At 53.5% G+C, this 25,769-nt stretch overlaps 4 protein-coding genes across 4 annotated transcripts; 1 reads left to right on the top strand and 3 right to left on the bottom strand.

Annotated features, from left to right (window-relative positions):
• Positions 1 to 108: 108 nt before the first annotated feature.
• COCSUDRAFT_58211 (hypothetical protein) lies at positions 109 to 5,945 on the bottom strand (the record flags this gene model as incomplete). Its single annotated transcript, XM_005644462.1, has 8 exons — positions 109 to 542; positions 722 to 2,711; positions 2,942 to 3,040; positions 3,280 to 3,386; positions 3,782 to 3,985; positions 4,391 to 4,512; positions 4,963 to 5,094; positions 5,470 to 5,945. 8 exons carry the CDS (start codon positions 5,943 to 5,945, stop codon positions 109 to 111), a joined length of 3,564 nt encoding a protein of 1,187 aa, XP_005644519.1.
• A 2,929-nt stretch (positions 5,946 to 8,874) lies between these two features.
• COCSUDRAFT_58210 (hypothetical protein) lies at positions 8,875 to 14,166 on the bottom strand (the record flags this gene model as incomplete). Its single annotated transcript, XM_005644461.1, has 10 exons — positions 8,875 to 8,997; positions 9,480 to 9,607; positions 9,881 to 9,968; positions 10,262 to 10,411; positions 10,914 to 11,043; positions 11,377 to 11,477; positions 11,869 to 11,954; positions 12,383 to 12,631; positions 13,579 to 13,794; positions 14,136 to 14,166. 10 exons carry the CDS (start codon positions 14,164 to 14,166, stop codon positions 8,875 to 8,877), a joined length of 1,302 nt encoding a protein of 433 aa, XP_005644518.1.
• Positions 14,167 to 15,708: 1,542 nt separating this feature from the next.
• Positions 15,709 to 19,465, bottom strand: COCSUDRAFT_19093 (Metallo-dependent phosphatase; the record flags this gene model as incomplete). Its single annotated transcript, XM_005644460.1, has 10 exons — positions 15,709 to 15,783; positions 16,163 to 16,260; positions 16,632 to 16,722; positions 17,225 to 17,356; positions 17,872 to 17,940; positions 18,203 to 18,295; positions 18,419 to 18,420; positions 18,652 to 18,871; positions 19,131 to 19,187; positions 19,379 to 19,465. 10 exons carry the CDS (start codon positions 19,463 to 19,465, stop codon positions 15,709 to 15,711), a joined length of 924 nt encoding a protein of 307 aa, XP_005644517.1.
• Positions 19,466 to 20,493: 1,028 nt separating this feature from the next.
• On the top strand, positions 20,494 to 25,510 carry COCSUDRAFT_58207 (S1-domain-containing protein; the record flags this gene model as incomplete). Its single annotated transcript, XM_005644459.1, has 10 exons — positions 20,494 to 20,634; positions 20,965 to 21,089; positions 21,501 to 21,600; positions 21,837 to 21,956; positions 22,629 to 22,763; positions 23,146 to 23,271; positions 23,755 to 23,886; positions 24,321 to 24,443; positions 24,973 to 25,089; positions 25,469 to 25,510. The coding sequence occupies 10 exons, from the start codon at positions 20,494 to 20,496 to the stop codon at positions 25,508 to 25,510; spliced, it is 1,161 nt and encodes a 386-aa protein (XP_005644516.1).
• Positions 25,511 to 25,769: the final 259 nt, after the last annotated feature.

The raw sequence follows: 25,769 nt of genomic DNA, 5'->3' as shown, positions 1-25,769 counted from the left end.
GTTCTTTGCATCATATGTTCAGCTCTGCTGGTGTCCCCGAGTGCCACCCAAAGCAACGCAGATTAGCTATTATGCGCACAGCACTGGACCCCTACCGACAGCGCACAATCAAGTGCTGCTCCCGCCGGCGCCGCCGCTCGATTGCGCCACCGGGGGAGCTGGTTGGGCCCCCACATACCGGACTGGTGGCGCCGCCGGGGGGCCCCAGACCTGCGCCCCCCACCCAACAACCTGCTGGAAGGGCCCAGCCAGCCAGTACGGGATTGGTGATACCGGCAGGGGGACTGCCGGTGGCGGCTGTAGTGGCCATTGCTGTGGGGGACCCCGTGACCAGGGGAACCGCCGTCCGCCAAAATCGCGGCCGCCCCGGTGCGCGGCCGGCCGCGCCGGGTCCGATCCGCGACCGGGGAAATGACCGCGGCCTTGGAATGCGCCGCGGTTGGGGAATGCACCGCGGCCGGGAGAGATAGGGCTGCGGTTGGGGCGGGGGGCGCCGCGAGCTGTCCCGGGGGGCTTTTGCATATACAAAGCTGTCGCAGGGCCTGCATGTTCAACACAACCTTAGCTGCTCGCGTTTATGACCACACAGTACCCAAGAAGAATTTCGTGACTATATGGCACACTGGTTTGTCAGAGAGCAAGGTGTAATCAGTACTGAGGTAGAGTGGGAGTCAATGCCGAAAATTTAAAAGGTTGTGCGCTACAAGGCTGTGCATTATACCGGGAGGCTTGAGAGTAATGGGCGCCAGCAGCGCCCTGCCGCTCGCAGAGCGCGGAGGCGGCGGCGGCGGCTGGGCTGATCTAAGCGCCAAAGAATCAGCGCCTTCCTCTAAGAGCTGCAGCCCGCTGTGACTCATTGCCTCGACAGCAGACATGCCAGCATCCCTGTGATTGTCCTGCACCCTGGCGGGTGACTGGTCTGACTCCATCAGTCCAGGTGCCTCGACCGCAGACAGCTGCGCGGCAGCGGCGGTGCTGGCTACTGCGGCAGCGCCCGCTGCATCCTCCTGGGCTATTGCTGCATGCTGCGCCTGATCAGGCGCGGCTCGGTCGCCCGGGCGCGGTTCGCCGGCGTTCCCGCCAATTGTGGCCTGCCGATTGCTGCTGACATTTGCAGCGTCTTCTGCAATGCTGTCCATCAGCCAGCCGGCCTTTACGGGCGCGCACATCGCCACGCCCTTCGGCAGAGACTGCGCTCGTCGTAACAGGACCTGCGGCGGAGAGATGGGAACGCCGTCGAGTTTTGTGGCGAGCGGCTCGGAGTCGGCCCGTTCACGCGAGCAACCCCAGAGCGTATCCCCTCTGTCCGGCCGCGCCTGTGGGGAAGCCGGCTCTGGGGCCATATCCTGCTGCCCATCAGCTTTCTCCGGGCCTGGCGCAGTTTCTGAATCCATTGCAGCCGGTGCTGCGTCCGCCTCTGCCGACGCCGGGCTGGCGGCTGTGGCGGAATTTGCACAGGCGGCTCGCTGATCTTCCTCGCTGTCGGATTGCATGTCCTCAGCTTCCGCAACCGCGCGGCCGACGCCGGCTGCGATCTGGACGGAGCCGTCCGCCTGCCACCAGGAGCTCTGCATGCCTTGCTCTGTCAGGCTTCCGCCCATTTGCTGCTGGCTTACTACAGCCCCCTGCTGCCCTAACACCCCTCCCCGCTGCTCGTAAAATGCGCCTCCAGCCTCAGCAGTGGAACCCATTTCCTCATCCTGCCGCTCGGAGCCGGCAACCGGCACCGGCATGAGGGCGCTCATAGAAACGGGGGCGGCAGCTGCGGGGATCTGGCATCCCCCCTGCCTCAGAAGCTTTCCCGGAGCTGCCGGCTTGGGGGCAACTGCCGGGCAGCTGCGGAAGGGACTGCCCTGGCCGTCCTGGATGCGCACCCCGGGCACCGTGCGGCTCTGGGTTGTAGAGGCGGGGACGTGAGCAGCGGCAGATGGGTTGCCGGTGGTGAAATTTGCGGGGGAAAACGGGAGCAGAAGCGACGAGGAGGGGCCGGCGGCGGCGGCGGCCGGCAGGGACGGGCTGCGGCTGAAGCTGCGGCCGGCATCGTCTGCAGAGTCTTCGGCGCCCTGCAGGTCCGGTGTTGCCACGCTGGCAGGTTCCATGCCGCGCTCTTTGGCCGCCGCTGATTCTATCTGTGACGGCGGCGCCGACTCGCTCCTCGGCTCGCACCGGTGCTGCAGCAATGGGGGCTCGGCAGGTGCTGATACAGCTGCTGCGGCGGCCGCCGTCTGCAATGCCGGCGCGACTGGTGCCGAAGCCGGCCGCGCGGGCAGGCCGCTGCCCGAGAGGACAAGGCGGCTGCTTCCCGGCAGCTGCTCGCGCGGCTGCTCCGGCACATGCGGCGGCTGCGGTGGCGGCTGCGGCGCGCTCGGGAGAGCAGCAGGCCCCACCAGTGCGGCCGCCATCGCCGCCGCCGTCTCCCGAGCTGTGGCGCCCTTCGTGTGCATCGGCACAATCGCCTGCACGGCGTGCGGCAGCCGCCGTGCGCGCTTCCTGACAGACGCCACAGCCGATTTGACAGCCTCCGCAGCAGGCGTTGCTGCATTGTTGCTAAGGGGCGCGGCCTGCTGCTGCAGCACAGGCACGGCTTCCTGGCTCGCTACTGGAGGGAGTGTTTGTTCTTCCTCGTCTTGCAGCGGCCGCTTCCGGAGCCTTTCCACAGCGGCCAATTCTGCCGGCTTCTGCTTCCGCTGCTGCTTCACCACCTTTTCACCCTGCGCACATCATCCCCTTTCTGAAGCTGAGTAGTTTACTGGCACTCATCAGAACAAGACAAGAAGCCTTGTGGCTCGCTGCACCGGCCTTGCTGCAAACGCAATGAGACACAGCCGACTGCACCTTGCAAAGAGCTTTCCGAGTGCTGCGAACTATGACTATTCCGTACTTACTGTGCAGCATATTAGGCAGCATGAGGAATGCTTGTTCACCATGACGCCCTCCTCACCTTTCTGGGCCGTCCCGGCCCTCTCTTGACAGGCGCAGGATCTTGCACCTTGGCAACATCTGCGTCAGTTGTCAGGTCCATCGCTGCATCCTCAGCAGCCTGCACACACCAGAATACACTTTTTTATCCTGTGAGTCCTGGTAACAGAAAAAGGAGTCCCCGTTTGTTATAAAAGTTGGTGTCCCCGCAAAGGTGCATGCATAAGCGCTGTTTCCCACACTCTCTGGAAAGTCTGGTACGCTGGCATCCAGCGAAGAATGGTGGAGAAGCATGGCATCTCTGGGAGAAACATGTTTTGTGCACATGACAGGGCATTTGGCATAGCAAATGAGGAGTACCTGCTCCTTTGCAGCAGGATCCGCCTGGGCTGTTTCATCTCGGAGTGATAGCGTCCTGAGCCGCTTTCTGCCTGGAACCAGAACAGTCTGGGGGCGCTTGCTAGCACCTGTGGCAGTACACATTCAGCCTTGAATGCCATGGATGCATAATATCTTCAAGTTCAGGTATGAATGTCAAACTTGCATACGGGCTTGGGATGTCCATGCTCTCTGGTCTGACCAGCGCGAGCAGCTTACTCAAAAGGAGATATCCTTATTATCAGGTGTACACAACATGTTTCATGTCCTTGGACAAGTTGGGCTTTTGCCACAGCAGATCAATTTTAGCAGTGCTCGACGCCACAGACCATCGCAGCAGGACAATAGGGAAAGCCCCACCGGCCTCCCATGTAGGGGCATTGAACTAGTCAACGCTGCTCTCATGTGCCAACATGTGCAAGGTCATGTGCCAAAAAAAAGATGTGTTCAATGTGCGGAGAGTGTGTAGTAATCGAGGACTCACCCCGGGCCGGGACGGTGGCCGCGCGATCCACGGCAGGCGGCGGCGAGGCGTGCTTGTTGGAGCACTTGCCACGCTTGCCGCCGCGGCGGCGGCCGGTGTTCCCTAACGTATCCGCCACATCAGATGCCAGCTCAGCGGTGATGTCAGCGTTGTCGGCGGCTGGGGCAGCTGCCGGGACGGCGTGCTCTTCGACCATCCTCGCCGCTGCATGATACCACAGCACTGGATCAGAATCACAGTGCAGAGGGCCGCACAGGCTTATACAACAGCTGATGTGTACAAGTTGCTTGCTGCCAAACTGGGCAGACGCTGCAAACAAAACGAAAACACAGCAGCATTTGGGCGCCTGATACAAATCAGAATGCTTAATGATTCAGACGCTCTGCAGGCAGTAACACGTACCAGTTGCCCGTGTACCCACACATAACGGGGTTGCAGTACCGTATTTCACCGTAAACTGCTGGCTCTTTATAGTACATGCATACTGGACGACTTTAATGTAGTCAGGGTACCCACTGTCCTGTCAATTATGACCCTGATGGTTCATTTGCATTCTCTACCTTGTACCCTCCTCCTAATGGGAGACTTGTTTCCACTCTAGCCGCGCACCGATGGCGTCTGCCTGCTTGTGGGTGATGCCCATCTGCTTGATGGCTTCCTCGCGCATGAGATGCAGCGCTGTCTTCCACTCCTCCCGCTTATTCAGCTCCCTCGCCTGACTGGCCACGTGCCTGCATGCAACCGAGCCACATATATATTGAGAAGGTCCTCAGAACAAAGCTGTGGCAGTCACCTGTGTTCAGTACACCGGGTTTGAGCTCCTTCAGGCCTTCTGCAAATGCGCGTGACCCGCATGCACCAGGGCAAAGCCAAGACATCCCTGCATGGATGAAAGCTATCCCACACTGCAAAAATGCTGAAAGGATGCCATCATGTCGCACACATTCGCAGAGCAACCACAAGGGAAGGGGCATCAGCAAGGGATATATAGCCGGCAGCACAAGGGGCAGCCATCGCCAAGAGCGCATCATTTTCAACACAGGCTCTCTGGCAGCAGCGGTGCTGCAAGCATTTCCCCAGGCAGTCAGGGATGTCTCAGACGAGATTATTCCCGCCACCTGAACCCTAAAACATCACCCCTGAAACTCGGACAGATGACAAGGGTTGAGAAGGCGACGCACGGGTTAGGATGCTCGTAGAGCAGCTGCACGAGCAGCGGCACTCGCAGCCGAGCCAGAACTTGGGGCACCATGTCGTGGCAGCGCGCCCGCGCTATTATCTGCCGCAGCCGCGCATCGCTGTCATGCGTCCGCCTGCGCGCAGAAGGTGCACATCAGTACAGGGCAGTATTTCCCATTTCCTTGCCATTTATATCCTTGCTTGCACTTTGCCTGACAGCTTCTTGTGGCACTGAGAGCGGTCTTCTGCGCTCAGCCACATGTGCTCTTGGAAGGTGACATCACCGCTTTGTGCAAAGGTGGAGCGATCAAGAGGTTTCTTGCTGGGCGTCCCCAAGGCTCGATTGAACAAGTCTCCATCTCAGTGGAGCATATTTGAACTGGACCTTCAAAGCCAACCATATGCCTCCCTGCCAGCAAGGCGCGGCCGTCGCAGCACAAGAGGTTTGCAAGCTGGAAAGTCCGCCGTATACCACAAGGTAGCGCCAACAGCAAGGTGGGTGGGGTCACCTGTGTTTGAACACCATGCGCGCGACGTGCTCCACAAAATATCCATGCACCTTCCGGTGCTGCCGCAAGTTCAAGCTGTACGGGCTCGGAGTCTCCGCTTCAGACGCAAACCACTCCTCGGTCATCCCGTCGTCCGGTTCCCCCTCGGCCACCGTGCCGTCAGCCGCCGCCCCGTTACGGGGTGCGGCAGCTGCCGCGGAGCCGCCGCTACGGGACGGCAGGTCCGCTATGGGCACCGTGTCAGGGCCACCTGTGATAGGCCCCGAGGGTCTGCTGATCAGCGCATCAGCTGCTGCTTGGGAGACTGCAATCATGCTGGCTGGGGTTGCACCAATTTGCAGGGTGCGGAGGCATAGATCTGAGGCGGCTGCTGGAGCAGCTGCTGCAGAATGTGTTGCCTGGTCTGCCGGGGAAGAGAGCAGCTGAGAGGGCTGATGGGCTGCCTCTGGTGCAAGGCTGGGGGCAGCTGTAGCCATCCTGCTGCTGCTTCTCAAAGATACAGGGCCTGAGAGGCTCTTCCCGCCATGAGGACAGTCTCCTGGCGTGCTGCCCTCAGAGATCAATCTGCTGTCTACTTGGGGCTGAGATGCAAAGGCAAGGCTGCCTGCACCTTCCGTGCCAGCTCCGGCAATGATAGTCCTGCAAGCAACACCTGAACGATCTGAGAGCAGCAAAATGATGTGCCCGCCCTCAAACTCACTCGTCGGCCGTGCCACCCCGTGCGTTTCATGCCTCGAGATTGCAAAAATATGTAACTGCCGAAGAAATCCGCGCCGGGTACAGCGTGAGCCAACATGCGAACTTGTTGTATTTGCACTCAGGCATTGATAATGCGCCATATTTACAGTGCATTTTGCCCTGTGGCGGAATGGGTGGTTGCGATGCCTCTCATCAAGTAAGACTTGACCAACTGACATTGATTAGGAAAACACTTTGAAAGATGCGCGACAGTTTACCGATAGAGATGCAGCAACCTCAGCTTTATAGCCTCTAGACAGAACAGAGCCTGTCCCAGGACGGCTGGACAAGGTCGTACCTTTCACACTTCTACCGATCCATGCTCGATGCGAAACTCTCCGCAGATCAACGAATACACATCTCCACCTCTCAGGTATCATTCAACTCAGCTTGTTTGCGTTTCTGCTTTGGAGAAAGTCGCAAGTCTGGTGCGAAACCCTGGAAAACAGAGTATAACTCGAGGGTGTCAAACCCTCAACGCCAAAGCAGAATAGTGTCATCCCCAGCATCTTTCCCGAGAAAGATTCCTCTTCTGGGCAGAATTTCCGTTTCAGTCATGCACAGTGCAAGCATGTATAGGCCATGCATGCGCCAGAGGATCAGAATATGACCAACCAAGGGCAACAGGAGTAGGCTTTGCAGAATTCCCAACCGGTCCACACCCAAAAGTTTAAGATACGGCCCCGGGCCAACCCGGGCCTAGTTAAAGCATCGAGCATCCTGCAGGTAATGCAAGCCTTTCACAGCTCTTCTAGGGGTCATACTGGTGTACAGACCCTACGGTACTGCCTGCCTGAGCCGCATGCCATTCGCCGTATATATATGGTACACCGATGCGGCATACCGGCCCCGGCCCGGGCTGGCAGGGGGCGGTACAAATACTGAGCACCGTGCCCACGCTTGATTGGGTCTTGATTGGATCTGGCGAGTCCAACAAGGGGTAGGATTGTGGGAGCCTTTAAATGCATGCTGCGCAGCTTGTCTGCAGAACGCACCGTGCCTGTTGGCAGGAAAAGCGTGTAATATTAAGAATAATGCGGCATACCAATATATCCCAGCCGGGTACCCCACCGGTGCATGCCAGCGGCGGCGGTATACGGCGTTTGCCGCAAACCGCCGCGACCAACTTTGATGTATATCTTGGTCATGGCCATAATCATATTGTTAATTAACGTGATGTTAACGTTAACATTTTAAACATTGCAATATTGGAACCACTCTGGAGGCCTTTTGGTGCTGTCTGAATGTAATTGACTCATATGACTCATTGTTGGATTAGTATTACAGTGCTCAATATGTCAAGCGCCTCTCCCTATGTACGATTATTTGTTTTGAGCCCGAGCTGCATGACTATCCTGTAAGTTATCAGCTTGAAACGCATCCTAAGTAATGAAGGGCGCTAAGCAACGATCATTGTATCCATCTGGACATGAATGACAGCTCTGCAAAGCTCTTATTCTGTCACAGAAACATGGTACCATAAATCCGCCACTTTCCCCACTCAATTAAAGCCAAATGTACCCATTATTTCTGCATGCTGATCATTCTATCATGATCAGCATGCACAGCTATCTTGCTCATAGTACCTCCAAAAGTACATTCAACCGCAAATACACGCATAAATTGGGACACACCATTCCCAGTCCTTCCCTTTCTGGCGTGTCCATAATTTTGTTCCCTTGCACCAAATTGGATAATGGGAGGACTGACGCACTCACTTGATCGATAGCATTGCGCGCCTGTTTCCTCAAGCTTGTTGCAAAGACTCAATCCACTAGCAAACCATCCATCACCACCTCTCAGATGTCTTGAAGAGGTTCATTGACAGGTACAGCTCATGCTGGTACAGCTCTCTCACTTTTCCACCATCCACATGCATGACCACGAGTCATTAAAAACAATTGAAGTGACCTTTGGGCGTGAAGTGCCGCAAACATATTCTCATGCGCACTCGCAGCCACAAAACACCCCCTTTTAATTAAGGAGAGACTGATGTCAGACGCAGCAATTTGCCGCCTCTGCATTTGGTCACCCATCGGCTCGGTGCATCGCAGCAAAAATTCAAGCTTGGTGCTATCGCTCTTGGCAATGACAGTCTCACCACATAAACCACTCTTGCTTGCAGTTTTCTGGCTGAAGCAAGGGGACCAAAGGACTGCACCATAAAACAGAAAGTGCATAAAGTCAATTTTGAACATCATTCGCGCAAACAAACAACCATTCAAAATAGCAGCTAGACAAGGGCAAATCGCCCCAAAATTTGACATTTGCATGCTTATCATTCCAGATACTTTTTATCCATGTTGCCGCACTCCACCGCCAATCCCTTTCCATTTAGAACATCGCTCCAGGGACTGCTTGCACCAGAATTTCAGGCTGCAAGTTGCCCTTTCCTGTTGGGCCCAAAAATATCTATGTGAAACAGCGCTCCTTCAGCGAAGATCCAGCGCTGTCTGCTGCATGGAAGCTGCAGCATGACAGCACTCCTTGCATTATTCCTGGATCATGCAGCATGCGTTCAAGATCTGCATTCTTTCAAGAAGCCTTTGCAGCTGTCTGCGCATGAAACTGCAATCCACACGCCCCAAATTTGGCATTGTAGCGTCTATTTCAGCGCCCCTTAAAACCCTGACACCATCCCCCCGGCCGCCGCACGCCCTTAGGGGGTCAGTGATCCGCAAACTCCACGTCAGCGGAGTCCAGGTTTGTGTTGGCGTTGACATCGGTCGATGACATGCGCGAATAGATGGCAGCCCCCGTTGGCGCCTCATTGCCGCTGAACTTCGACCCCTGCATTGCGGCAGGCACGGATGATGCAAAATTCGATGGCTATGCACAGGCGCAGGTTGCTCTCTGACTTCTTCACACCCCTATATTCATACACTGCAGCTTTGAGCGGGCAGTGCTAGGAAGCATGCAGCCATGGCAAACAGGACCGATACACGTGTTGTCTCTTGCCTTTAAAAGTATGCACTTTACACAGCAGTCGGCAAGTCGAGGCTGAACAGGTCATGCAGGATGCTGGTGCATGGCTTGGTGCTAGACAAGAGCATAGGTCCCAGATCAAAGCCTGCAGACCCCGCTGGCCTCTGCTGAATTATGCTGAAGGGTGAACACGCATGGTGCTTCTCAGCGAATGACACTGCGCAACCAGCATTGTTTCACTCTGCCATGCACGCTGCAGTCTCACAAAAACCATTTCTGCCCCACCTTGATCCGTTTTTGCGACGTGAAACCAAGAGAAATCAACGAGTCAGCGGAAATCTGAATACCTGCACTGCGCCGTCGGCCACATTCTGCTCATAGATGGCCCCTCCGTACTGGCTGGCCCGGTTCTTGAGGAACTTGCATCCGCGCACCACAGAGCGCTCGCTCGGGAAGGAGCGGTACAGGCCGCCGCCTGCGCAGGTGCTGGCACATGACCATTGTGTGCATGTGATGCATGCGGCATTTCTTAGTCATGCTCACATATGTCTGCAGGTTTACAAGTGCAGGGGGAATCCATGCCACGTGGTTGCTGAGCATTAGTAAGGCCAGAGGAACACGAGGCCGTCGAGACGAGACAGCATGTGGCAACATCACAGGCAGGTGCTAGAAGCTTTCCTGCTCCATTCTTCAGTGGAAATATCGCAACATCTTCAGTCAATATGTGATCCAAGCACTTGGGCGTTACCGAGCAGGGAGGCCGTGTTGGCCTCGAACGTTGTGTTGCCCACATTGGTCGAGCACTGGTCCATAAACAGGCCGCCCCCCTTCTCACCCTGCAGAATGCATAACAAACCACGCTCAAAAACAGAAAATATTATTTAGGGTTATTTAGGGAGAAAGGTTCTGAGGCAATCTGAAGGCAGCTGCGGGCGACGTCGGGGATTATAACAGCCCTGTCCTGATGATCATTGCCCTTTGATAGACCTACCTCTGTTGCACCATGCAGCTGTGAATGTCCAACAAGTGATCAGTCCTGTGTCGCTGATGTGCTGGTGCACAGGCAGGGGAACAGATGGACGATTGAGGCAATGCATGCCTAATGGTCATTCAGTCAGCGGTTTGTCACCCGATTACGTGAGAACACGCAGGCTTCCACGTCACCGACGCACTGGTTCAGCTCGAGGCCGGCGCCGCCAGCGGCAGCCGTGTTGTTCTCAAAGCGGTTGCGCACGAACGAGACGTCAGGGCACTTGTTGTAATATCCGCCCCCGCCCGTCTGCGCGCAGCATGTGAGCAGCTCAGCGGGGCAGCCATTTCTGAAACCAGTGAAGAAGCAGCAGAACTGACACTACACTGCCCAAAGTGAGTAACAGCGTGGTTTTGGCAGGGATTTCTTTCACTTCTTTCAGTTTGGCTATAGCTTGCTGCCTTTGAGGACCTTCCAAAGCGGATGCCAGGGCAACATGCAGTGCACGCAGCTGTGAAAAACTCTGGAAGGACTTCTCTGCATGCCTACTGGGCAACCTTCCTTTGCAACATGGCCCATGCTGGTGGGACCAAGGATCTACCAAAGCTGACTACGCACATACATCAATTTTTGTTGAACAGGAGGCAAGCGGGGCAGCCTGGCCAAAGTTGAAAATCAACAACCACCACCATTTCCAAGAAACCCAGCCAGATCCCCATGGATGAACGCCCCGCAATCCTTCACAACCTTCCCCACTTTTCCAGGGTCCCTAAAGGTAGCTGAACAGGGACACCCCACCACCAAATCTCACCTGGGCCTTGTTGGCACGCAGGATGCATGCGTCCAGAGTCCCCTTGGTCAGCTCCTGGAACACGCCCGCGCCATTCACGGCCGCCGTGTTGCTAGAAAAGGTGCAGTTTTGGATGTACGAGTCCGCAGACCTGCGCCGCACAGTGACAAGCCGTTTACATATTTGTTGTTTTCTGACATTGCATGCAGCCTGCGGTGCGACTCAGCATTCCTGCCACCCACACTGGAGCCAGGAGATTTCTCATGCCGCAAGGTGGAGTCATTTCTCGATCAAAACATACACGGGTGGAGCATGCAGGCCGCTGAATTGTGACGTTGCCGACAGAGCAAATACATCTGCCACTATGTTGATGTAGAATCGCACGCAGCAGGTACTTCTGAGAGTTGCTCATTGGCATGTTGTAAGAGCAAATGATAAGCGTTTGAGGGGGCGAACTGAGCAGGGGGAGAGGGGAAAAACGCACTTCTGCACGAAGATGCCGCCCCCGTTCTGCGCAGCGTTCCTGAGGAACAGCGACTCGATGACACGCAGCTTCCCGCCGCCCGCCATGCCGATGCCCCCGCCCTGCGCAGCATGGCGTTCTCTCCTCAGCACTCGCGCCAAAACAGACTCACAAATGAGCGCCAAAACAGGCTCGGGTCACAGGTGTCACGAAAAGGAACCACAGAAGAGACATCATTTGTCGGTACATTCACATGTTTGTCTTCAAAACCCCTTGTCATGTCGTGGCTCGCATCGCACATATCAGAACAGGTCTTTGTCAACTCTAGACCCTTAAATGCGTGCCCATGAAGCAAGCAAGGCCATGTTGCCGATCTTGCATGGACCATAGCACCAATGCAAAAAAGCAAGCAACGTGCGTAAAAGTCATCGAAGAATTGCAGTGAAGAACCAGGTTGACAGTAGCTTGTGAAGAGAGTACATGTGTGCTAAAGAGGAGGGTTTCCAAACGCACCTGGGATCCGTTGTTGCTGCGGAAGACCGTCAGGTTGACCAGCAGGTTGGATTCCCCGATGGCGTTGATGGCACCTGCCTGGAAGCCTGCATGCATGCGCACAGAAATTTTGCTTGATTTTTCTGACATGCAGGGACTGGCCAATATCTGCTGTTGGCAATGTGACAGCATTGGTTGTCATGCCGGACGCCACATGTACACTGCTGCACCGCCCATGCTAGGAGTCTGAGGGCTGTCGGAATATTGAGAAGCAACCGCTGGCCATGTCCAAGGCACTCTCCGACACAAGTGCTGGCCAGACGTCAAGATCAGGAGGAATCAAGGACGACAGAATGAAAGTCTCCAGCAGAGATGATAATTCAGGAGAGAGTGCATGCATGGAAGAGTGCATGCATGAAAGGGGATAGCGGCTCCTTCAGAACCATTGTGCATTTTCAAGACACTTATTTCTTGGCCCAGGAGCATTAAAGATCACTGCATGCATACAGTCGAAGTCTGAGAGGCCAGGGCGCACCTTTGTTGCGATCAAACAGCGAGTCATATATAGTGACAGAGGAGCCGTTGAGGAACAGGGCGCCCGCAGCGGCCTGGGTGTTGGACGCGAATGTGGTGTTGATGATGGAAAGAGTTGAATTGATCACGATGACGGTGCCCGGGGCGCCGTTCGCGAGGTTACTAAAGGTTGAGTCGCGGATGACTAAGTTCTGGCCCTCCAGCTTCAGGATAGCCCCCGGCAGCGTGTCGTCCTGTGTGAAGTCCACGCCTGTGCGCAAGAGCAGGCGCAATATTTCAGCTTAAGAACAGGCCTGAAGACTTATAATTATATTCATGCCCCAAAAGGCTTGTGAAGGCTTTCAAAATTGAGTTCAAACTGGCATGCATGCATGGGGATTTGACCGCCATGCTATATGAAAGTAGTGTAGTGATCATCAGACTATATGGCACGCCACTGTGGCAATCTTCAGGGCTTGTGAGAAGTGTGCGCGCTCAAAATGCTCCCCATGCTGAGCACTGCAGGACAGATGACGGCCTGAAAGCTAGAAGCATCCGCCAAGCATGACTGCTGAAGAGCTGATGCTGATGCTGTCCAAAATACCCGCAGCCCTGGCTGAACCGGTGCACAGATGTGAATTGCCAAGATATTGAGCTGATCTGATGACTCGAGTTGTGCCTAGCATTGATGACAGGGTGCATCAAGGATCTGGGACGATCTGCAAGGAAGGAACCCCATCGTCTGATCAAACCATGATAGAGGCAACCACTGCCCACAAGAAGAATCCAGGCCAAGCTGTCAGGCACTGAGTGTCACAGCCATTGCGCAAGTACCCTCTCACTTTTGCTCCTAGTGTACTAAAGTAAAGTACTCCACACACTTAGTGCGAGATGATGGTACATGTAGGTGGTAAGTATGCTGCTCCTACTGAAAAGCTGCATGTCCTGTCTATGCCAGGTGCCAGCTGAAAGCTGCATTCTGACGGACGGTCCATGCTTTGCCAAGATCAAGGGTCAGAACAATTAAACCGGAGGTGTGCTCCATAAATGGAAACAGGAGGAGCACATGTATGCTTACAAAGGAGAGGATAGTCAAATCATGGGAAGATTTACGAAACATCCGGGGCTGCCAAAGCACGTCCAGGTGTCAAGCACGGCGCTCGGAGTACTCACGGGATTGGCGATTACAGCACCAGATCTTATGCAAAGGAAACACACCTGTGAAGTTGTCTGCAAAGTTTGCAAAGCCCATTCCTCCGGTCAACGCCACTTGTGCGGTCTCCGTTCCAGGCACACAGTCGATCCTCGCCACAGTAGGAGGGCCGGTGCCCTGCGGGGCATTGCTCGCCACACTGCGCTTGGCCTGCAGGCTCGTGGCTGCTACTATCTCCTTTGACCCCACGATTTGTATGATGCACTCGGGCCATCTGCCACCTGCGCATCGCGGAGGCATGACTGGTCAAAGCGTCATCAATCTCGGCGTCGCAAGCTCTGTGCTGCTGTGACTGACTGCTCGATATCATGCAATTGTCTGCAGCATCAATCACAGGCCCATCGGGATGCGACAGCGACAAAGATGGCAGCCATCTGCAAACCCTGACGAAGCGCCAGACTGCACTGCGCGCCAGAAGGGTCCTCACTGAATTTTACATCTGCCCTTGGATAGTCTGCTTTCTGAAGAGATGCTGCGCTTGTAGGTGTCCTACCTGTGCTAGCTGACTGAACAAGAGCTGTGCTGCACAGTAATGCTGCAACCAGCGCTCCCCACCGCCTACTCAGTCCCGCGGCTGCAGCGGGCTGCCTCATTATGTTGTCACTGTTCTGAGGGGCGTAGATGCCTCTGATTTCGTTTGTGTACTGTGGTGTCTTCTCTGCACCACCACCCCAAGACTTTTTCCGCCTGCAGATGTCTCTTTATTCAAGATGCCTGCGAAACGATCTGTGCCACCTGTGAGCCGACTCTGCACTGGGTGTCCGCAGCCCAGCTTTCAGATGCTAAAAGTATCCACAATTCGGGTGTCTGCTGGGGACCGCGACTACAAATCTGCATGGGTTGCCCTCCAATTTGGGTGAAACCTTTCAAGCAACTGGCACAAGTGTACACCCTTCTAGATATTCAGCTCCCTTCCTTCCGAAACGCCCTGGACAAATTCTTTCCGAACCTTGGGTACAAGGAACTGGAGGATAGAAAATTATGCTAAAAACGTATGGAAAGGGCGGTGAATGGGCGATGCAGATCGGCCTTGGAGTATCGGTGGCTCATATCTCTAAGGCCATATGCTGTGTTTATCAACCCTTCCGGAATAGAAAAAACGAGGATCCCTCCAAGTTACAGTCGAGCAGAGCAAAACAATTACAATTGCCGATCTTTCACTACCACATCAGACCGCTGAGCACGGTATGGAGCTCGAGAGGGGGGATGCACAGAGAGAATCCCCGTGTGCTTATACAGCGTAGTAGTGGCACATCGAACCCTTTTGCTGGTATGCACAAGAAACAACGGTAGGAGAGCTCTAACAGACGCTGAAGCTGCATGGGCAGGAAACTCAGCTGCCTGGCCACCTCTGATAATGGGGACTGGGCTTGCCTGCTGCTGTCAGCTTGCGCCGATGCAGTGCAGGCAGTAAAAATCAACTACCAACCCTGCAGAAAGAGCACCAAATGCAGTTGCTCATCCAAATGAATGCCGAAAAACAGCAATGAATCGAATTACTCCATATCTGCAAGGTCCTCCCGAATTGACCACTGGTCAAGAGCGCATGTGCTTCCTGCTAAACCAGATGCAGCCCACATGGGGCCACTTGATTAACAATCCAGCAGCAGTACCAAAGCCTGGCCCAATCTGCAACTGGAGCACCAAATGCATTTCTGGCTGCTTCCAGCAAATAAAGATGTCTGCTGCTCTGCTGCTATACTTGTGCCCCACAAGCGATACAAGTCGCCACAGGGACTTTCGATGAGACCAGTCACAGCGCAACTCAGTGCTGATGCCGGGACTTTCCTCAAGCTGCAGGACATCACCCTTACTTGTGCTGCCCAAGCATCTGCTAGACAATAACACAGAGCAGAGGGTTCCAGGGCGCGGGGCAATGCAAAGAATCAGCTCAACATTTTGAATCAGCTCAGCGCCCCTTTCCAAGTGCGCAATCCCCTCGCGCGGCATCTTGAGGAAACTTCATATCGGCTTATTTCCTGCTTCCCCTGAACTCAGGAAACACTAGGGCTATCCCAGCGCATCACCGCTTTCAAAAGGATGTCGATTGCCGAAAGATGCGCAGTCCAGCTTTGTAAACGAGTGACAGCCTGCCCATGCACGTCCAGCAAAGCAGCTGTTCCGCCTGGCAGCTGTCACAAGAAATAGGGGACTGCGTTGCGCGGCGCCATCGTGGTCGAATTCTCCTCTGTCTCTGTGAAGTACTTTACCTGCAGGACACCGCAGCCAAGACATCAAGGACCACTTGTAATGCTGCGAGGTACTGTTTCCTACTGCGATGCCAGTCTTTGGCCAGACTGATTCCTGTGCTCTGCCAATCCAAAATTCGGCGATAGTGCATACAAGAAAGTCAGTGCGAGCGCAAAGCAGAGCGTGGTGCAAACAAATACATATATTGATTGTTTTACTTCAAGCTGGGCGCTGAATCTCTGAATCAAATTCCGGCATTGACCACTCTCGAGTTGGCTGAAAGACTTGCAATCTGACTCTTTAAACCGCATTGTAGCCCTTTCTCCTCCTTTGGCGCTCGCAACGCCTTCCGAGTCTTGAATTTTCCCTTCTCTAAACGTGACTGATTCTCGGACTCACCTCTCGTTCCAGGTTCTCGTCGAAGCACAGGATGGATGCCACGTTGCCGCAGCGGTAGCAGTAGTTGGGTGCAGACCACACGGTGACCAGGGACCTCTCTGCATGCGCACATGACACATTACCAGTCATCGATTTGTTCCCACGTGCATGCATGCAAGCGCGTGACTCTGCCCCCCGGGCAAGAAAGTGCACAAAGCAGCAGCAGCACGAGCAGGGCTTCTATGGAGATGTCAGCTCCCTCTCTGCATCAACTGCAAAGGGGCCTCCCTTGCAAAATTGCCACAGGCTCCCCAACAAGTTCAGAGGAGAAAACCATGGCAGGTCTACCCTCACACGTCCGTAAAAGGAAGTATTGCACCTCTTCGGACATGCTGCGCAAACGTATATTGGGAAGAGATGAGATCAGCCTGCAGATTACTCATGAACCATTATTCATGCGGTCGATTTAGAGGAAGGGGCCATGGCGCACCCTGGAACATGTACTTGAGGCCCTCCTGCACAAGCTGGTGCGCGCGGCAGACCAGAGACAGGCCATTTATGTGGTTGAACTCCGCAGTCACCTGAGGGGAGTAAAAGAGCCAGTCAGCCACACGGCAGGAAAATTTCCCATGAGCGTTGCATGTTGGTGATTGCCACATCCTGCCTCGAGATGCTTGGCGCACACATCCTGTTCTAGTGATAGAGCCGACTCCATAGCTGCACAGACGGTCAGCAGGAGGGTGTGACAATTCCGTCTTGCGCAATGCTTGACGGCTTCAGGTTGAAGGCAGACACGAGCACGCCAAATGGCAGGATACCCCCGGATGCTTCTTGCAGGAATTTCTTGCAATTCCGGCTTTTGTACATACTCCTTGAAGCATTTTTAATGCTTGAAAGTACAGGAGCACCCCAAGGCGGCACAGCCAGTCAACAAGATGCCATTGATAATCCCCTGCTACTTCCACTGAGATGGGAAACATGAACCAAAACACAGGGTGGCCCAAGATTCCCTAAAGCACTCTCCCTGCGGTGCAAACTACAATACACAATGCCTGCATGCAAGCATAATATCACAAGAGCCACCTTGGAGCCGAAGAGCCAGCCGGCGCCGCGCGGAGAGACGGCCCAGGTCTCGATGTCCTCTGGGTCGCTCCACATTAGGTCGCAGAAGGGGCCCTCGTGCGGAATCTCACACACGCGCTCTATCGTCCGCACCTGCGCGCCGGGAAAACTCCCACCGTTCAAATCCCAGATTGCACTGTAGATACTTGTAGACCCTGGACCTCAGATTAGGCATGACCATTATGTCCTCAAAAACAGGTTCTCACTCGTGACATCTTAGAGCGGGACTAGCCCTTCATGCAGGGTTGTCATCCACATATATGCCCGATTCCTAACCCCTCAGACAGCACTTCGCATATCCATGGACCCTTGACTCCACATCAGCCCTTGATGCATGAGCAAATTCATTGATTCATGAGCAAGACGAAAAGGCTTCCCTCCGGCTGCTCTATCCCACCACATCCTGCTGGATTATGTTTTCGTGTTCTGCGGCACTGATGATGTCCAGAGAGCTTATGGAGGGCTGACATATATTTGCAGTGGGTTTTAAAAAGTGCCATTGACCCAGGTAGGCCATGCTTCTAGCCTGCCTCAGCTCGGCCTCACAAATTCCAATGGGCCACACATGCAAGTCTGTGGCAGATGAGATGCCATGTAAGGAGCCTCACTTGATCTAGCGTCCGCAGGTCTGGAGAGAGGCCGCCATGTACACACAGCACTCGGCCATCCACCAAGGCCTGCACATGTAAGTTTTCATTAGCTCGAGGTTGAACACAAACTATTATTCAAGCGTTCATAGCAAGTGTCAGGCCCATTTCATTCCCTAGGGAAACAAGGGATTTGCCCCCTCCAAATCATGAACCTACTTTGAGCAGAAAATAGGAATCAACCCATATCCTCTACAGATCTCTTTGCTTGAATACATACCCAGGCTTCTCAGGCATGTAATTGCAGATACAGGGCGCAGGACCCTGAGATACAGAGGCTTCGGTGGCGCACCGAGAGCGTTAGGAAGTCAAAGACCTCTGTGCAGTATCGCCATGCGTTGGCGTTGCCATATTTCCTCTGGCACTCGTCATAGAAGCCATACACCTGTATCCACACACATAATCAGCACAGACTTCATCAGCACAGACATCAATCTCGAGACAATACAGGCACATCCTTCACGTTCCCTAAGAAATTCCTACGCACATGAGGGTGACTCCGGGAAACCTCTGTCAATGTGAAGCTTTAAGAAACTTCAGTAGACAACCCACAACACCCCACCTTCTGCAGCTAAGTATTACTGGACAGACGCTGCATTTTCAGTTTGTATACTAATAACCCTGGCAGATTTTAATGGGGCACGAAGATCAGCATCCCTTTACGCCCTTTTTACAAGACTATCAACATTCACATGGATTATGCATGCACGTGGTGAGAATGCAACAGCTAAGAAGAGGAACGCGCCTGCGTGATCTGCCGTGACTCATGGTTGCCGCGCAGCAGCGTCATGTGCGCAGGATACCTGGCCTTCAGCAGCATGAGCAGCGTGAAGGACTCCAGCGAATTATAGCCCCTATCCACAAAATCCCCCATGAAGATGTAGTTCGTCGCCGGCACCTCGCCACCTGTTGAAAATAGCTTCAGCAGGTCGTGGAACTGCCCGTGGATGTCCCCGCACACCTGTCACAGGCATGACAAAATTACTCAGATGGCCACCAAGGTGCTGACCTGCAAACAGGCGACCATGGAGCTTCAGGGCGACACAAGCTGCACAGCTTGATGCAGTCACAGGTCAAGGGAGAGAATACGACGTGGTACAAATAACCGCTGCCAGGCCCTGCTTGATTTGGTGAACAAGAAGGGTGGGAAGCAATGGAAACAGGCGAAGGTGGGAGAAGGGTCTTTTTCTTCTGAAGCATGCTGCCGGTGCTTCGCTCACCGTGACTGGGCTGTTAACGGGCTGCACGTTAGACTCTTCCACCAGGATTTCTTTGATCTGCAGGACACATAGGGAAGCTGTCAGGGAATGGCTATAAGAAGAAGTACAACACACGCAAACCTTCCTTAACACCTGTTCGATACATCCCATGAGCACAAAACTCATCCATAATCACACTCAAGCCTCTACACCTGGAATAACAGAAAAGACAAGCTGATGAAACAGAAAGCACGGATGTGTTTGCTTACATATTCACAGAGAGCCTTGAGCTCGTCTTCTGCAAGGTACTCGCATCGCCTGAGCTTTTCTATCCAAGCGTCCAGATCCACTGCCATCCTATGATGACGTCTTCTAGGGTGATGACCAGCAGTGCAGAGTTTCGGTCTCACTCACAGCCAGGTCAATCAGACCCTCGACCCCCTCTCCGCGTGCTGCTGCTAGGGAAAAATTTCAAGCACCAGTTCCAATATAAAGTTGTATTCCTCTGGCTTCAGAGTCAACTTATACCAGGGAAAGTTGCCTGTCCTGGGTGTCAGGTGTATCGTAAGAGAGAAAGGTAGGCACGTTAGCTTTTATTGGACGCAATTTTAAGATGTCTTATTCAAGTGCTCTAATGCCGATGTTAATGAAGGTGATGTCTGATGAATCTAATGGGAGAAGACACGATTGAAGAAATGAGCACAAGCATAGGGTATCTATGTCAACCCAGATATTATAACAATAACCTAGAGATAGAATTTGCTGAGGCGGCCAAGATTGCCTTTTCAAAGATCATAAAAAGCAAGATAAGGAGTTAGAGCACATGATCGAAGGTCAAATACATCTCACCTAATTCAATATAGAGTTTTCTGCGTCATCTTGATACAGTTTGGTGTGTAGAACTGTGCCAGCTGTGTTGGCAGAAATGACGATTCTAAGTAATTTCTTGCCGCAGGGCCCAATTGCCAGGCCATGTGTCGCTAAGTTATCAGCATCAGGCATCGTTGCAATTCCCTTCCAAGCACATGGCAAGGCTCAGTTCTTAAAAGGGAGCAATGGAAGCGCAAGGCTAGCACACCCAAAGCTCCAGGTCGCCAGGGCAGCAGCAATTTGCATTGCCCAGGTGGAGGAAGCTGCACAGGATACACCATCGCAGTCGCTAAATGGCGCTGGATTGCACCTGGACAGGCCGATCTCTTCAGAACGTGAGTCTCTTTTCTGTGCCCTTGTTTGGTGTAACTGGCCAAATCTTGAAGCCTTTTGTACTAACGATTCTCTTGTAACGACTGTATCCTGTCATATTTCAACGTCCGTAAAAAAGAGATCGCCTTTCGCTCTTCTGACTATTTGCATGTGACAGGTGTCCGCCAAGATGCCACAGACGATGCTTCAGCCAGCACCGCCCAGGCAGGTGCAGTGCCAGAGGTCGCGCATGAGAGGATGCACGAGCAGTCTGACAGGCGGGAAAACTACGGAGGCAGGGGCCGGGACAGCAGGGGCAGAGGCAGGGGTAGCAGGGGAGGAGGTGATGGCAGAAGGGAGCCAAGGGAATCCAGGGCCTCAAGATACGAGGTGTGCATGTGATTCCAGATACTCCCCTTACCGCCTGCATTGCTTGGCAAGCTTCCACGGCTCCCTGCCATATTCCCCGAGAACTTAAGCAGCTGCTGGTTTTAGGTGTTCTTCGCAACAAATATCTGGCTGGATTTGAGCATACAATGGAGCAACTTTGTAAGCAAATGTGGCTTCCAGCGCCCACTATGGTGTTCACCAAGCAGCAAAACTGCGGCAACATTGCTTTCTGCGCCCACTACAGGCAGGCAGCAATGGTCTGACTTTCGATTCGCGCTTGCAGGATGCGCGGAGGGCGCCGTGCACAGAGCACAACCTGAAGATTGGCGACACAGTGCTGGGGCGGGTGGTCAGGTCGCAGGGCAAGGGGTCCAACATCGAGCTCGTGGATGACCCGCGCATCATCGGGTGAGCCCTCTTTTGTGTTTCATGCAGCTCTTCTGCTGTCGACTCGCATCATGATATGGTCCACTATGTCCAGTTGCATCTGTATGGAGTGCCCTCATGGACAGAGTATCTGGGAGGGTGGGCTCTGTGCGGGCAGTTGATCCTGCTCCTCCCAAGCATAGAAGATGTTTCTTTCCATGGTGCACCGAGCGCCATCATGCTGCCTTGAAAGCTGCCTTGATAGCCAGTACAGCAACACGGGGCTGCAGCAGATTTTTCCCCGAACATAGATAGGTTTCTTGCGATGGCGCAGTGAGCGCCAGCATGCTGCTCTTGAGGCATAGCCAGCACAGTGACATGGAGCTGCAGCAGATGCAGCTGCAAGGACGAATGTTCTTAGTTTCTGACCCTGATGTGTGTTCGGCGGTGCAGGTTCTCACTGGCGGTGGATGGTCCTTACCTGATGCGCGACCGCGTGGGCTACAACCAGACCAACATGCTGCTGCCCAATGGCCTCGTACGCGAGTTCCTCGTGAGTCATTCCATCTATCTTCTTGCAGCAGTTTGCGCTCAAGCGTCGATATCCTGATGAGAATGTGTGGTTGGTTGCAAGACGGCCATGACTGACAGGCCATGTGTGTGTCTTGAAGGCTGAATCTCCTAAACAACAGAATCTTCAAGGGTCTTGAGAGCTGAATTTACCGTAATCAAAGCAAGCCACATACAGACAGGCATTCTTTCAAATTAGCCCTTGTCCGCCTGGCACAGGTGAAAGCCATCCCAGAGAATATGGAGTACTATGGCAAGGGGCCGCTGCTGACAGCCAAGGAGCTGGACATTGCGGTGGCCTGGGAGAGGGCACGCCAGATGAAGCATGCATGCGAGGAGGTGACTCATCCATTTCCTACATCCTTCTCCGTGTAGGTCATTTTGGCAAAGCTCCAATATATGCCTGCAGCTATGCAAGCTCACTTTGAGCTCCGCTCTCTGTGCAGAGTTGCGCGTGTGTGCAGACACAACAGAGCTGAGAGAATGCTCGTGTGTCTGCCACGAGTCTCCCAAATTGCTAAGAGCGGCTCTGTGATGTATCGAAGTGCAGCATGCCTTACATCCCATCATGGCCCTGACAGTGTGTCCGAAGAAATTTCAAATCAGGGATAGTCAAGAGTAGGGTTACAGCAGCGCAGGCTTGCTGGAAGTGAATTTGAGCGGAGCATGGCAGGAAGCATTCCCTTCTGCCACAGGCGCATAAAGCAGCAACATCATATCAGCGGCAGGGTGGAAGAACAGCAAATCGGGTTGTAAATGAGAACGCTATGGAACCAAGAGATCAGAGCTCAAGAGAAGAGAGATGCAGAACATGCAAGGCTGTTCGAGCGCCAATAAGGGAGAATGGGCTGCCTCACAGCGTGTATGCAATGCTGTTTAAATACAAGGCACCTCTGGCCCAGGAGCACAAGAGACCACACTACACACATGCAGTCAAAGGTGACTAATACAAGGAGGAATTATATATATTGTTTTTGCCAATTCCTGATTAGTTTTGTTGACTGGGCGCAGGACAAGGAGATATTCACGGTTGTGGTGACGGACGTGAACTCTGGTGGCCTGCTGGCGACGATGGAGTCGCTGCCAGCATTCCTGCCCTACTCCCTCATGGCCAAGAACCGCGAGGACTCCTGGATGAGCATCGAGGTGCGCCCGGCTGCTGCACATACCGTTCTTATATCTTGAAGCGCCTGTTCACGATTAAGTTTCTGGAAAATTGCCGGATGCGGAGCAGAAATGTACTTCAGATTTGTATTGCTGGCCACGTTAGTAATTGGCCCCGTTTCGTACTGTTAGTCATGTCACCAATTGGCCCCGTTCCGGGCACCAATCTTTACATTCCAAGGGTGGCCACCACTTGTCTTTTGCACCCCTCTTTTTATGATATGCTGCAGATATAGGGCTGTTCTGGTGAGTAAAGCAACCTCAAAATGGTGCACAAATACACCCCACTAAAATCCCTTTGAGATAGCATGTAAAAATTTGCTAGCTGCTTCTTTGAGTGCTGAAAGTCCCCTGTGTGTGGCAGGACGTGAAGAAAAAGTACCTCAATAAGACAATTGAGGTGGGCATCAAGGATGTATCGCCGCAGCTTCGAAAGGTTGTGCTCAATATGCAGCAGGCCATCACCAACCGCCTCCTCAAGAAACTCACGGTGCGCATCCCACTCCTTTTCCCTCTCCTGTTGTTGTTGGCGGGGAGCTAAAGGAGCGTTTCTTTCTTGCTCAAGACGTCCTTGCATGCAAGAAAACTCCATGTCACATTCTGTCCCTGTGGCTCTGGTTTTTGGCTGCGTTTGCATTGCTATGTTCTCCAATTTCCCCTCTATGCGAATTTCTTCTTGTGTTCTTTGCTGTCTGGGCCTCGGTCTCGTCCTAGTCCCACAACAAGGGTCCCACTCCCTGGATCCTCCTCAGAAGGACAGCCCGCATTTCGAGAAAGGCTTGCAGCCAGGCCTGCGCTCGCAGAGATGTCCATTTTTTGACGACTGAGTGTGGAAGGGGTAAATTGGGTGGGGGTGGACCATGCGGGCGGGGTGAACTCATACGGGTGGACATATCGGGATGGAGTGAATCATCCTGGGTGGGGTGGATCGTGCAGGTAGGGTGTAATAATCCGGGTGGGGTGGATTGCGCAGGTGGGGTCGCTGGTGTGGGGCACGGTGCGCCGGGTGGAGCCGTATGGAGTTTTTGTGGGCCTTGAGGACACGCGCTTCTCTGGCCTGCTTCACATATCCAGCATCTCCCGCGCGCACATCGAGTCTGTGGAGGTGTGAATCCTTCTCCCTGTAAAAGAAAGACAGGTTGTGGAGGTGTGTGGGAATTTTGGTGCCTGGGCTGGTATTGCGCTGTGCATGCAGCGAGCTGCAGTCCAGGCTCCCCTGTCGTGGAAATTGGTAATTTTACAATTGGTAATTTTACATGTGCCTTATCCTGACTGAAGATCTGACAAAACGGCCTGGTTTCTCCTGCCATTCAGTGCCTCTTTCATTCTAGGGTCTATTTTCCACGTGGTTTACAAGTAGGTGTCAGGGTGTGCCGCCTTGTGGTGCTTCTTTTGGCTGTAGTATGGAACGATGCCCGATCTCCCACGAGGGCTGATTTGTTCCCTCAACGGGTGCCAAAATAGACACCCTAATTTGGCTCACCATAAAAAATGCCTGATTTGGCGCGGAGCTTTATTTTTAATGCGTGCATGCGGCAGGATATGTTCTCGGTGGGCGACCGCGTGCGCGCGATGCTGATCGGCATGGACGAGGGATTCTCCCGCATCTCACTGTCAACATCCGAGCTGGAAGCCGCCCCAGGCGACATGCTTTTTTCCAAGGTGAGCCTGCCGCTATTCTAAGCTTCATTATCTTTGGACACTGGATGCTACCATATATGCTCGTCTGATGACAGAACCCGTCAAAGCTCTAACATGAAAAAGAATGCTCCATGTGGGAAGCCTCTTGACTGGAAGATAGGTTCTCATCTGTGTCGGAAAAGTACCATAGTCAGAACTGTAATTCCCGCAACCCTAAAAATGCATGAAATCATTGGACCTGTTTTTAAGAGTCCTGTCTTCATTGAAATTATGTTCCATCATCACCAATGGATTGGGTTCAGCGAGAGCTTTCCAAAACTGGTCTCAAAATTGTCATAGGGTTTATATTCTGCATGTTCGAGTCTTAATTTTCGGCCCTTTTCAAGAAAAGAGATTATTTTATGCGGGAAATATGGTGCTGACTACGGTATTGTCCTGTCGATCAACACATCCACATGGGAGCACTGTTAATCCGGGCACCTTCTTTGTTTGGAGGGTGCCGATGATTTGATTGCCAACAGGGGCTTAGCAGTATCCTGCATGTGTGCAGGAGAAGGTGTATGCAGAGGCGGACGTGCAAGCAACAGAGGCGCTGAAGAGGCTGCAGCAGAGGGATGAGGACGAGCGCTTCTATGGCAATGACAAGGCCCCCTCTGCACGCCAGCAGGTCAGGCTTCAGAAAAATTCAGGGTTTCAAAAGTCCAGTCCTGCTCATTAAGAAGGGGTCACTCTGTGCTCCTCTTCCCGTGGTTGTCTTTTTACACGTGCTGCATATAAAAGGCAATGCACTTTGTCCTCCCTGGCACTTGCACTGCGCCCTCTGTTTTTTTTCTTCTTATTCTTATATTGCCAAGGTTGAGAAATGACTGATATGTGATGACGTGAGAAATTACTGATCTGTGGGGCCGTGACAGAGGGACTCCTTAGGTTGGTGGCATTGGTGCCAGTACCACCACCTGTTCAGGGTTGTTTCCACTTTATAAAGTCCAATTTCTCCCTCTAGGAAGCCTCTTAAATATTTAATACGCATTGTTGGTTGCGTGCAGGGCGGGGACTCCTTTGACTTCGATGGAGACTACAAGGGGTAAAGATTGGCGTTAAGAAGTGGAACAGTCCAGCTGGATTGGGGTCACTCACAGCCTGCAGGCAGCCGGTGAATAGTGGAATTACTGCTTGCGCTCTTCAGGAGCATCTTTTATGCTGATGGGAAAGCCAGATCAATGTGCGCGCAGCCATTTGCGTGAGCTATTTTGCCGGGGGCTGCCGTGAGGAATCATGAAGAATTTGCAGTTTTTCGAGCTCTCAAGGCACAGGGTTTGTACAACAGCAGTTGCCTGTGGCAGGAAG

This window comes from Coccomyxa subellipsoidea (assembly GCF_000258705.1).
Source record: "Coccomyxa subellipsoidea C-169, whole genome shotgun sequence".
In the NCBI taxonomy this organism is placed as follows: Eukaryota; Viridiplantae; Chlorophyta; class Trebouxiophyceae; family Coccomyxaceae; genus Coccomyxa; species Coccomyxa subellipsoidea.
Note: the sequence above shows the minus strand (reverse complement) of the source record. Positions and strands in the feature narration are given on the sequence as shown.